This window comes from Microdochium trichocladiopsis, assembly GCF_020744255.1.
Source record: "Microdochium trichocladiopsis strain MPI-CAGE-CH-0230 chromosome Unknown B0I36scaffold_2, whole genome shotgun sequence".
NCBI lineage: Eukaryota > Fungi > Ascomycota > Sordariomycetes > Xylariales > Microdochiaceae > Microdochium > Microdochium trichocladiopsis.
This window is the reverse complement of record NW_025763545.1, coordinates 254976-266939: the sequence shown is the minus strand read 5'-3', so window position 1 is coordinate 266939 and position 11964 is coordinate 254976. Positions and strand designations below refer to the sequence as shown.

Genomic DNA, 11964 nt, shown 5'->3' with positions numbered 1-11964 from the left:
AAGACGCGTCTGTCCCACTATCAAATCGTAGACGGCCAACGACTAGGGTGTGCACAGCAGCCTGGACGCACTAGCCCCTCCAGGCACATGCACCTTGACCGCTAACACGACCACCATCGACTGTTGTTTGGATCGTGCACCTTATCGCATCCCAGCGTCCAGGTTGCTTCCCAACATTGACCCCCCATCCTTAACATACATAATACAAAGACGTCTGGTTCAAGGGGTCGCCGCCGAACCTCGGCGCAACAAACATACTCGCCAGAAAGCCGCCTTCACGGATCCCGCTTAACAGTCCATATATCGTGTGTTGAAAGTGGGGAGGATGGATGCTGAGACCACCTGGAGGCGATTTGCGACAGCCTTGCGCTCCATGGTCGCACGCGAAGGGGCCAAGTTTGACTGTCGGGCGGTCGCGATAACGTGGGACGGCGCCTCCAGGGGGCCATGACCGGGCCGGCGGGAGAATATGCATCTCCAACAGCCCTGAGGGTGGTTTCATGTAGGAGCTAAGGGTTGGTCCACGGTATGAAACCTGACACCCCACGCTACCTGCTCTCAGCTACACAGTCACTTCCCTGCCATGATACCCAGAAGCAGGCGTAATCTTTGCTGGGAATATTCAAAGTCCGACAAGCACAGTTGGCTGCCGCCTTCGACGCATGCAGTGGGGTCGACACTGTCAGGCTTTAGTCATCATAGCATTCTGTCCGGGCGTTCGCGATGGTGGCAGACTGGACATGTGGATGAGATCGTTGAAGCAGGTGAACTTCACTGCATTCGGTTGGACATGGTGTGTTCGCATGCCTTCTAAAGTTGCCCGTGGTCCGGCAGAAATCTGAAGGTCAAAGACACAACGTGGTAATCCTGCATCAGACTTGGTGGCACTCTTCATTAGCCCACCGTCTGGCGGCGGTCAAAGGTTGATTGCCGCATCATTGACGAACGGGATTTGAAATTGACCCTCTGTCCATGTCTTGGAAGAACAGACACTTCAGTGCGTTCCGTCCCTTGGTCATGCCTCGGATAGAGCAGACCAGTAATGATTGCGGTCGGACGAACTTGTTTAGACGACAAAGACAGCAAGAGACCGTGCGCCAACAGCTCCTCGACGATCGTTCTTCTAGAAGGAATCATTCATCCGTGGCGCGTGCGCGGGCAAGCTCATTCACCATGAATCCGAGCGGCGGCTTTTGTCGTAGTGGTGGCGTTCAGAGTCAGGTTGGGGATGCCAAGACAAGCCACCGGGCCAGCACCACACATGTCCAATCTTCAGCTTATTAGAGCCCCATGGTGAGGTGCCTGCGTGTCTCCTTGACATGTGCTGAAGTGTGACAGAGATGTTGCCTGGTCAGCTCTATCGACAGTCTGGGCCATTCTCGTTTGGTGCTGTTGCGTGACTGGTCATGTCTGCTCGAGCCCAGATGTAGACCCCTTGCCGTGTCGAGTGTCATGCCATGGTGAGGTGAGCACATTGCGAAGAGGTCGGGACAGCATAGGAGGTAGTTGTAGTTGCCGATTATGGCATGGCACGGTTCCCACCGAGTTTGGGGCTCCTGGTGCTCGGACCCAGGTTACACGCCCCACTGCAGATGAGCCTAGGGCAGGGTTCATTTCCTGAAGCTCCAGCTGGTGTTGCTTGACAGGAGGAAATAGGGCAATGCCAGGGCGGATTGGGATTGATATCGGCCCAAAATTCACCCAGTCTGGCGATGGCAAATGCAGGACGAGGACCGTTGATTGTGACTTTAGGAGAGCTTCGCGCCTGAGATATGGTGTGCGCCAAAGAAGTGGCGAGAGGTTGTGACGGGCGTCGAGCTGATTCTGGCGCTCCAGGTCGAGGGATGGCGCCGGATGTCAGGGGTGCCCTTGATACATGCCTCCTCTGGCGTTGGAGAGCAGGCAGGTACCGGTAGGTAGTACTCAGCTACCGACAGCCTAGGAGCAGAGGTCAAAGAAGGAGCGACACGTTAGCGCCAGGCTCTGGCGCAGATCGCGGGCCGCGTGATTGTGAATCGCCGCCGGGCACGAAACGACGACATGAGAGGGCAGGCGAAACTGCTGCAAGTGGTTGACTCGGGCGCCGTTGTGGTTTGTGAGTGGCCGCCCGGCGAGCAGTTGCCGCTGTCGCAGGAGAAGAGGAACCTTGGCCGCCCCCGCACCGCGCGACTGGGCTCCTGGCAGGCTGTAACAGCAACCCCCATTCGCCCACCCTGCTGGCCTGTCTGTCTGGTTGCAGCACACACGCCCGGGCAGGTCGAGAGAGGGTGCAGGTGCTGGTGGTGGATGGTAGGTGGTGGGTGGGTGCCCGCTCCCCGTCGGCGGCTCCACGTTCGCCGCCGCATCGTCTCCTCGTCTCCTCTCACAGGCGGCTCGCCAGGCTCCTCTTCGCCGCCTTTTCGACCCCTGGACGGGCCTACCTGACTGGACCGAGCGAGCCCAGCCCTGCCAACCACCACCTTCCCGCATTCTCTCCTGCTTGCCAACCGCCGCCATCCCTCCTTCCTGTCACTGCTCCTCTCAGCATCACATCACACAACTCGGCCTGTCTCTTCGCATCCGACGCCTCAAGTCGCCATCCTCATCGCCATCGCAATCCTCTGCGCCCGCACCCTCTCCCGCCTTTCCAGCTCCAGCGCTCCATCCTTCTTTGTGTAAGTCTTGCCCCTCGCCCCAGGCCTCCTCGGCCTGTCTCGTATCACCGTGGCCACCATGTCAAGCCCTCACCTCGCATTCGATGCGCTCGCTGTCTGTCGCAACTGTTCCTCCCCTCATCCTTCGACAACAACTCCTCTTCTCGACAAGCCCACGTCAGATCGGCCATGCTGCGCGATGACTTTGTCCGCCGGCATGTACGCCCGCGGTTCAAACGATGGTGCGCATCAACAGCTGCCTCCCCATTGTTCATGGCTCGACCCGACATCGGCTTGCACTCAGAGATGACCGCTATCGATCCTGGCAACCTCGCGGCCTACGGTCTGCGTCCATGCGGCACGTTAAAGCATGGCATGAGACTGCACCTTGTGCGCATCTGATAAAGGATTGCTCAAAGGGCCGATAAAGGGCTGGAACGATCGCCGCTGTCTACGACATATGGAGTTCGGCTCCAGGATCCTTTGGCCCTCTTTGCTACCATTTCGACATCCCGATTCATACTATACGGCGCGGCCTCCTCGCTTCTCGACTCTCACGCTGCATGTTGCTTACTCGCTTGGCCTATTTGAAAATTGGGAGACGTCGGCGGTTGCTAATACCTTGACAGACCTAGCATCAAAGCATTCTGCGTCATCGCTGCTGGCCAGTGGCACTTGCGACTACATACAGAACCTCCTTAATTACGTCCATCTCCGGGACTAAACCACAACCAAAATGGCTGCGCCAGGTGTCCAGTCTCTGAAGGTAAACATGGAAATCACAAGAGAGAACTAGGGACAGAACTAACCTTCAACCCGCGGGTAGTGTGTGGTGACTGGTGACGGTGCTGTCGGTAAGGTGAGTGAAAAGTCGATCCACGACCCGGTTGGCCTTGCACACGAGACTAACAGAATACTCAAGACATGTCTCCTCATCTCATACACGACAAACGCTTTCCCCGGCGAATACATTCCCACCGTGTAAGTAGAGGCTCCGCTTTTCGTACGATGGCAAAGTGCTCATGTGTACTCCTAGCTTCGACAACTACTCCGCCAGTGTGATGGTCGATGGCAAGCCGATTAGCTTGGGATTGTGGGATACCGCTGGTCAGGAGGATTACGATCGCTTGCGGCCGCTGTCGTACCCTCAGACGGATGTCTTTTTGATCTGCTTCTCCATCGTCAGCCCTCCCTCGTTTGACAACGTCAAGGCCAAGGTAAGTCCAACTTTACACTTGCTTTTTTATCTCCGAAGCACCAGCTTTACTGACTCCAAACACAGTGGTTCCCCGAGATCGACCACCACGCCCCGAACGTTCCTATCATTCTTGTCGGCACCAAGCTGGATCTGCGTGAGGACCCGGCCACTCTTGAGAGCTTGCGCTCAAAGCGCATGGAGCCTGTCTCCTTTGACCAGGCTCTTGTGTGTGCCAAGGAGATCCGCGCCCACAAGTACCTTGAGTGCTCTGCTCTCACCCAGAGAAATCTCAAGAGTGTTTTTGACGAGGCTATTCGGTTGGTCTACCTATGTCTCCTGCCGAAAGCCTTGTGACATTGCTGACCTGTCCATCTAGTGCTGTCCTGAACCCTAGACCTGTTCAGACGAAGGCCAAGAAATCGAAGTGCGTCATTCTATAAACGCGACGACGAGAATCATGACGGAGGGGAATTCCGACATGGATCGAATTTCTCGTCCGAATGACTGGGAGCGCATTGGTTGAACTGTGGGCGCGCCGTTGCGCATGGCAGAGGCTGATGCGATCCTTTGAGCAAGCGTCGACACGCCACCTTACGGCCGAGCCTGTTATTGACACCTAATTGTGGATCGCCTACTCTCCTCTGGACAAACGATACTTGCCAGGGCGATCTCAGGGCAGGGGAGTTTACCTGCCAAATATGAACGGCGGGCATGAATCATGATATGGTATCTGCGGACGCACAGCGTTTTATTGCGTTGCGGCTGCATAGTCGTCCAACAGAGACGAGCGCAGGTGTGCTTGGACGATGATGATGGTGCTTGCGGCTTGTTCATGCACAGATTTGTTGAGCGGCGCGCTGATTTCTTGGGCCAAACAGCAATGAATAGCATCAGATTTCGTTTTGAAGCAAATAGATCTCCAATCTCACGTATCAGTTGTTTCCTGTGGAATTGAAGCATCGCGTTCCTGAATTCGGAGGGTGATTATTTCACGAGCTACTTGAACCTCTAAAGGCTATTATTCAATGCTTCCCTGGTTTCCATCGCTATGGAATTCTTGACAGCTCGAAAGTTGTCACCACGAGAACTCGTTGTATAGGTAAACGCTAAGCAAGACCAGGGCACAGCATCTTCCACCTTCTACGTCGCCAATAGGGAATCTCACTAGCGCCGGCCCCCAGGGACTCTCCCGCGGCGACTTGGGTGAATACCGCCATGGTCGCCACCATCCTCCTGCTCACCGCCGGCGCCACCATTCTGCTTGGCAGCATTATTACTCCGCCGTTCGTACTTGGCCTTCTCCTCGGCCTCGATCCGCCTCACGCGCTCCTCGTTGAGCTTGAAGTTCTTGGCCAGGATCTTGTCCTTGCGCGCGGCGGTGTTGCCGCCTCCGCCGGCCGTCAGCTCGACGTTAATCTTGCGCTCGTCCGTCCACGTCTTGCCCGTCTTGGGATTCGTCGCGGTGCCCACGAACGTGCTGTGGTGCATGGTCCGCAGGCACGTCTTCATGTGGTCGTAGCCCGCGAACTCGACGAACGCGATGCCGCGAGACTTGGACGGGTTGGTGCGCTCGTGGAGCAGGCGGACAGAGATGGGCTGCAGGGCGGCGAAGTGCGCCTGGATCTCCGGGACCGTGGCGCTGTACGGCAGGTTGCCGACAAAGACTATGAAGCGGGACTTTTTGCCGGCCTGCTGCTGTTGTTGTTGTTGCTCCAGCTGCTTGTCTTCGGTCTCGTCGGCCGCCTCCTGCTCATCGTTGTCACCGGCGGCGGCGGTGGTGGTGGTGGTGGCACCATCTGCATCTTTGGTCTTTTTGGCCTTCTTGTTCTTTTTCTTCTTCTCTTTCTTGTCGCTGGCCGCCGGGGCGGGCTTCTTTACGTTGTCATCACCGCCGTCTTCGTGATCCTGATTGTGCGCCTGCTCGCCGGCCTCGTCGGCGTCGACCTCCGGCAGCGCGGACGGCTCGTCCCTGCTGCTCTTCTTGCTGCTGCTGCTATTGCTGGGCTTCTTGGACTTTTTGCTGCTGCTGCTGCTCTTGGGCTTCTTGGCTTTACGCTCGATGGTGGCTGCTGCACCGTCGTTGTCATCGTCGTCGGCGCGACGGCGCTTTTCGGGTTTTGACGACCCCATGATCTCTCTGCTCTGGGTATTCTCTAAAGTCGTGACCGAAACCGAGCGTGCCGCAGAGATTGGCGATAGGGCGATATGACTTGGTTCCAGAAAAGGAATGTCGCTGGAAGCTCTTTTTTTTCTCGCAGAGCTAAACTTTCGAGACGATTGATAGAGAGACACACAAGCGAAAAAGGGTCTTGGAGGCAGGTCGGGGGCGGGGGGTTGCAGAAAGCGACAATCGCAAGAATGCTTGCCGTCTTTTTCTTTTTTTCGGCACGAACTTCGGGACGCTTGAGTACTGGTTGGTGGATCGACGACTTGGGGGCAACACTTCTAGGTTCTCTCTACGCGCGCGGCGACTGAGCAGCATGCATGAAGAACTCGAATGGCAGAGGAGACCCCTGGGCTTTTGCGATAAGAAAAGTTTTAGTGGAGCCCACCCCAGCGGGCCCCGGCGCTGATATGCGACCTCGCGGGGCCATGCAACTCCACGGCACAGTGGTACATGCGCGATGCCCCGTGCAAGGGGGACTTGGTAGTCGCGTTCTGTGTGCCATTTCTTCGTTCTTGACGACGAGTGATGCTGTGCATTCCTCATGATTGGATCAGTGGTTTGAGCATGTTCGCAGTGTGATCATGCACCTGGAGACAAGAGCGGAGCCTTTTGTCTCTTCTTGGACCACCCATTATTTTGGGTCATAATCTTTTGATTCTTTTATTCTTTCAAGGTCTCGCCATTATATGTGGTAATACATGTACTCTATGGCATAAGCCTCTTGGGGGTTCTGGGGTAGTAGCTGCTCAGGTGGACACTGGGCAGGTTGAGGTACCACGACACGACGCGGTCCAGACCGATACCACCACCGCCGTGAGGCGGGACACCGGCCGACTTGAAGACGTCGACGTACTCCTTGATACCCGGGCTGGCGGGGTCGATGCCCTTCTTCCGGATGCGCTCCTCCAGGAGGGAGGGGATGTGGATACGCTGGCCACCCGACAGGATCTCCTGACCACGCATGAAGAAGTCGTAGGCGTTGGTGACCTTGGGGTTGGCCGGGTCCTCGAGGGTGTAGAAAGGACGAGCACCCTCGGGGAACTTGTCGAGGACGTAGAAGTCGGTGCCGAACTTCTTGCGCACGAGCGCGCCGAGAGCCTTCTCCTGGGGCGTGCTCATGTCCTCGTCGTCGGAGACGTTGCGGTACTCCTCGGGGCCCTCCTCGCGCAGGAGCTTCTGGCCCTCGGCAAAGGTGAGGCGCACCTCCTTACCAGGCTCAGGCAGCAAGAACTTCTCTGAGGGGTACACGCTGCGGATGAGCTCAATCTCGTCCTTGCACTGCTCCTCAAGACCACGGAAGATGTGCAGCATGAGACCCTCGATCATGTCGATGACTTCTACGTAGGTGTCCTCGATTTCCATTTCCAGATCGAGACCGGTGAACTAGCGGGGAAACGTCAGCCTCAGACTTACTCGGGCATGGGAATTCGCGGCAGTACTAACCTCGGTCAAGTGTCTAGGCGTGTTGGAGTTTTCAGCACGGAACACGGGACCAATGCAGTAGACACGCTTGCGGCCGCCGGCAATCTCAATCTGCTTGTAGAACTGGGGCGACTGGGCCAGGCAGGCGCTGGTGTCAAAGTACGGCATCTGGAAGACGTTGGCACCGCCTTCGGAAGCGGCACCAATGAGGCAGGGAGCCTCGAACTGAACAAAGTTCTTGGAGTCGAGATACTGGGCAAAGAGCTTGCGCACGCGCATGCGAACGTCGGCAATCGCCTGCTGCACGGGCGCACGCTTGTGCATGGCCGGGTTGTTCAAGTGTGTCGACAAGCTGGCGGCAGGCTGGCCCTCAGCGAGGCTGAGGTTCTCGACAGCCTCGGTGGGCACGCCAGAGGACGGCTCCTCGTCTTCGAAGCTGGCAACGGCCTTGTTGGCAGCATTGAGACCCAGGCCGAGCACTTCGGGGCCGGGAGCAATGCAGTAGATCTTTGTGATGTGGAGCTCGTAGTCGCTGACCTTGCAGCTCTTGACGGGCTCGAGAGGCTTCTTGACGGTGGCCTCGACGAGGATAAAGCTCTCGAGCCTGAGGGCGCCAGCCCACTTGACCATCTGCTTGCTCACAGGCTTGCCCTCTTGGCTGGCCGCAATGACACCCTGGATGGTCCACGCCCGCTCCTCACGCAGCTCAATGAAGGCCATCTTGGCGCCCTGCATGCGGGAGTTCTGGATCCATCCGCGCAGCTTGATTGTCTTGTCGAGGTGCTCCTCGCCAATGTTCTTGAGGTTGACGCGCTCGGCCTCGACCTTGGTCTGAGGTGTGGCATCGCCGTAGTTGTCCTTGGCCAGATCCTCGGCATTGCCAGCAGCAGCCTTCTGGGCAGCAGCGGCAGCTTCTCTCTCGGCGGCCTTGCGAGCCTTCTCGGCCTCCTTCTTGGCCTTGGCCTCGGCCTTCTTTGCGCCCTTCTTGGACTGGGCAGCATCGCCTTCGGCAGGAGGGGCAGCGGCGGGTGCCTGCGTAGGCTCGGGGGTGGCAGCGGGCGACTCAGACATGTTGGCGAGCTTTTTTCTGGTCGCGAGCGTGTCGCTTGTCGTTTGTGCTTCAACTGGGTCCGCGAGAGGTAGCACAATGGGGTTTCGTCGAGATGTATAAGTAGAATCGCGCAAGAGAGCTCTGACTCGGCCGGCGAAGTGGGATGAGTCGAGCTGTGACGTGGGGCAACTTTTTTGCTCCGATCCTGGGTGCAGGTGGAGGGGCAGCGCAGCGCAGCACTACGGCAACCCTGCCGGCGCGGGCGTTAGCGCATCGAGCTTTCCGGCATGCAGCTAACCGGAACAGAGGACACCCCGTTAGTGTGGTTTTCTCAATTGAAGGAGCTAGGGTCGCCAGAGAAAGAATCGATTTCTTGAAGGCATGACCTCGTTCTGCATTTACATGTGACGTGCAGCCAGTGTTGCTCCGTTGTCGAGATACCGGGATTTTAATAATTCTCTCTGCCGCTTCATAGGCCTGAGAGTTCACCTTGAAATCTCGAACAAGCACGCGTGTTTTTAGTCACTCCTTTCAAACCTCGACATCTTAAGCTACCTCAGACGCACTCAGTCTGCAGCAGTGCAGGTCACAACATAAACAGTCAGCACCATGTCTGTCAACAAGGCAGCCGCTTCCGAGCGGCTGGCTGCCAAGGCCAAGACAAAGAAGCGTGCCAGAGAGGATGACGGCGGTGCTAAGAAGAAGCGGAGAAAGTCGGGCTTCGAGAAGGATGAAGCGCTCTTCGACATGGAAGCCGGAGTGAACAAGGCGATCGCTCTCATGGACTCTCAACTTCTCGCCGACCACATCGCGCAGAAGACCACCCGCTTCAACTCGGACAAGACTTCGGTCGAGCTGGCAGATCTCTACATTTCACGTGTGTTTACTCTCTCTTTCTCTCGAGTCACTGCGTTGCCTCACCACTAACACCTGATCCCAGCCAATTCCATTCAAGACACAACCTCCTGGGTTGAGACGAGGAATCTGGAAAAGCTGCCAGATTTCCTAGAGAAGTTCACCGCCCAACCCGAAAGGCTGAGCGAGGCCCCCAAGGCCAAGGGGTCACCACATACGATCGTGGTCACCGGCGCTGGACTGCGGGCCGCCGATATTGTGAGGTGTGTACTACGGTGCTTTGCGTGAGCATTCTTGTCACCCTTAACCGAAGCTAACCATGTGCAGATCGTTACGGAAATACCAGGGCAAGAACAACACTGTGGCGAAGCTTGTAGGTTATCCCGAAATCTCTTCTGTGCCTCTTGTATTCCGTCATGGCTAATAATGCTTCAGTTCGCCAAGCACATCAAGCTCCAGGAGAGCGTCGATTTCCTCACCACGCACCGGACTGGCGTTGCTGTTGGCACACCCAAGAGACTGAGTGATCTCGTCGAAAACGGTTTGTCTACGCCGGCCGTGTCCTCTGGGAGCGCTCAGACTCTTACTGACCTTTCGCAGGCGCCCTCAAGCTTGACCGACTCGAGCGACTTGTCGTCGACGCCTCTCATATTGACCAGAAGAAGCGGGGGATCCTTGACATGAAGGAAGTCATGAACGACCTGTTGCCGTGGCTGACACGCAAGGAGCTCAAGGATCGGTACACGGATTCTTCGAAGCCCGTGCATCTTCTCTTCTACTAATTTGTGTTTCGAGACGCATGGATACCAAAGCATATAAATGGCGTTTAAAGGGCACGGTTGCCAGGACTCAGATTGCGTATGGAGTGTTTTTTTATCAATCATATGGCATTGCATCATTTCAAGGTGCCCATTCTACCGATCGACGGCTGATTGATCCGTGACTGCCTCGATCCGTGACTGCCTCGATCCGTGACTGCCTGGATCCGTGACTGCGTAGATCCGTGACTGCCTGGACCCGTGACTGCCTTGATCCGTGCCATGCTTTGCCAATTCAATCCTTGAAAGTGCTGAGAGATTGAAGCAGCTGGCCCGCCGCATGTCCTACCGTGGTGTCGCCATAGCCCTTGCGCCATGACTGATATTGCGACGAGGCCGTAGCTGCCGCAACCACTTGTTTTCCATGGCCCAAGGAAGCTGCGACGACCGAACACGTCGATTTGACGACTGCCGACACTTTTCCCCCAGCCAAAGAGCCGCCTGGGCTCGGGTCCTCTGACATCTCTCACAACACCTTAACAATACACTCTCTTGCGTTCTTGGACTCGACACTCGCCCCGAGCTGCCGCTCTTTTTGGTTACTTTCTTGGTGGTCATCCCTAGCCACATATCAGTTGCTCGCTATGTACGATTTACTGGATCATCACAAGAAAGGCTTCTGCAGTCGTTCGCGCAGCCGTCGAATCCTGTTGCCAGTCGAGGTTTATCCCCGGCACCATGAGGCCTAGTCATATTGTCGGCGTGTCGGCATTGCTAGCATCCGCTGCCAATGCTGCAACCACAGCGAGAAACATCACGATTCGTCCACCAGCAGAACTAGCCTCGAACGCACCAGGTGAGCTTGCTGACAACCGACCCGTAAATGGCTTTTCCTCCTGTACCTGGCTCAACATTCACAACAGGCTGCGCACAACGATGCATGGTTGACAGCATGTATGTGACGCAATGTCTCGATGTCAAATGTCTCTGCCATGGCAAGGAATATCAGCAGGCAAGTTCTTCTCGTCAGGGGTCCAAGAGAAGCCAAACACTGACGCCGTGTCCGAGCAGTCTCTTCTCCAATGTCTCTACTCCCAATGCGATGCGATAGACTACGGTCAAGCTCTCGCCTCCACGATTCACCTCTGCGTTAAAACTGGAGCCATCATCCACATGGCTGCACCCAATCACTACTCTGGAGAGTTGTTACGTTCTCGGGAGGAGGCGTATTTAGAGGGCAGAGAAATCCTTGCCGTTCCGGGTCTAAAGCTACGTCAAGAGAGCGTAGATCCCGGCGCTCAACACACTGCCACAGTGACTTTGACGGTTTTGAGTCCTGCGGAAGCCAGCTTCCTCACAGTCACGCAGACCGCGACAGCCACCACAACCATTGCACTGGCTCCAACCTTGGCCACTCCATTCACACCCTCGCTCCGCATGCTCAACAACACAGACTCAAACACGGATCCGGACTCGGCTTATCTTCCTTGGCTTGTCACTGCAGCCGGGCCGCGAAACCAGCAGCCGTCCTACGTTTCATTCATGATCTAGGTGACGCTTGTCATTGCGCAGGACATTTGGTACAACGAATGAGATTGAGTCTGTACTATTGATGTTGTTGTCGCGAGCCTTTCTCACCTCTTTTTGAAAGGTTATGTACAAGCCATGACTTCCAAACATCCCTTTTGCGCGACGGAGAGTCTTCAGACACAAAGCAGCCATATTTAGATTATGTGATGTGGGCGTGGCACACACGTAGCAGAGATACTCCAATTTGATACCTTTGATTATGCCAAGCATTAAGATGCAAAAAGTGAACAGAGGTGCCCGCGAATATAATTGCTGGGTTGCAATCTGCCATAGGGCTGGGGCCCCCTGTA

General features: G+C 56.2%; 5 protein-coding genes across 5 annotated transcripts; 3 read left to right on the top strand and 2 right to left on the bottom strand.

Moving 5' to 3' along the window:
• Positions 1 to 3369: 3369 nt before the first annotated feature.
• B0I36DRAFT_358860 (Rho GTPase) lies at positions 3370 to 4271 on the top strand (the record flags this gene model as incomplete). The annotated part of the gene is made up of 6 exons (XM_046158034.1): positions 3370 to 3399; positions 3460 to 3492; positions 3556 to 3614; positions 3670 to 3850; positions 3916 to 4148; positions 4208 to 4271. 6 exons carry the CDS (start codon positions 3370 to 3372, stop codon positions 4269 to 4271), a joined length of 600 nt encoding a protein of 199 aa, XP_046016236.1.
• Positions 4272 to 4781: 510 nt separating this feature from the next.
• On the bottom strand, positions 4782 to 6305 carry B0I36DRAFT_313353 (uncharacterized protein). Its single transcript, XM_046152610.1, has one exon. The coding sequence runs from the start codon at positions 5959 to 5961 to the stop codon at positions 4996 to 4998; it is 966 nt and encodes a 321-aa protein (XP_046016235.1). The 5' UTR covers positions 5962 to 6305; the 3' UTR covers positions 4782 to 4995.
• Positions 6306 to 6703: 398 nt separating this feature from the next.
• Positions 6704 to 8491, bottom strand: B0I36DRAFT_371802 (aspartyl-tRNA synthetase; the record flags this gene model as incomplete). The annotated part of the gene is made up of 2 exons (XM_046160047.1): positions 6704 to 7381; positions 7442 to 8491. The coding sequence occupies 2 exons, from the start codon at positions 8489 to 8491 to the stop codon at positions 6704 to 6706; spliced, it is 1728 nt and encodes a 575-aa protein (XP_046016234.1).
• A 344-nt stretch (positions 8492 to 8835) lies between these two features.
• On the top strand, positions 8836 to 10247 carry B0I36DRAFT_313350 (U3-containing 90S pre-ribosomal complex subunit-domain containing protein). Its single transcript, XM_046152609.1, has 5 exons — positions 8836 to 9348; positions 9412 to 9589; positions 9654 to 9699; positions 9762 to 9867; positions 9927 to 10247. The coding sequence occupies exons 1-5, from the start codon at positions 9081 to 9083 to the stop codon at positions 10106 to 10108; spliced, it is 780 nt and encodes a 259-aa protein (XP_046016233.1). The 5' UTR covers positions 8836 to 9080; the 3' UTR covers positions 10109 to 10247.
• Positions 10248 to 10822: 575 nt separating this feature from the next.
• Positions 10823 to 11908, top strand: B0I36DRAFT_427832 (uncharacterized protein; the record flags this gene model as incomplete). Its single annotated transcript, XM_046162436.1, has 2 exons — positions 10823 to 10940; positions 11085 to 11908. 2 exons carry the CDS (start codon positions 10823 to 10825, stop codon positions 11633 to 11635), a joined length of 669 nt encoding a protein of 222 aa, XP_046016232.1. The 3' UTR covers positions 11636 to 11908.
• Positions 11909 to 11964: the final 56 nt, after the last annotated feature.

Bases quoted from the DNA above. Each gene is read 5' to 3' on its own strand.
- B0I36DRAFT_313353 (XM_046152610.1), bottom strand. From the start codon at position 5,961: ATGGGGTCGTCAAAACCCGAAAAGCGCCGTCGCGCCGACGACGATGAC.
- B0I36DRAFT_313350 (XM_046152609.1), top strand. From the start codon at position 9,081: ATGTCTGTCAACAAGGCAGCCGCTTCCGAGCGGCTGGCTGCCAAGGCC. The intron at 9,590-9,653 runs GTGTGTACTACG...AACCATGTGCAG, and splicing joins CGGGCCGCCGATATTGTGAG to ATCGTTACGGAAATACCAGG. The intron at 9,868-9,926 runs GTTTGTCTACGC...GACCTTTCGCAG, and splicing joins GAGTGATCTCGTCGAAAACG to GCGCCCTCAAGCTTGACCGA.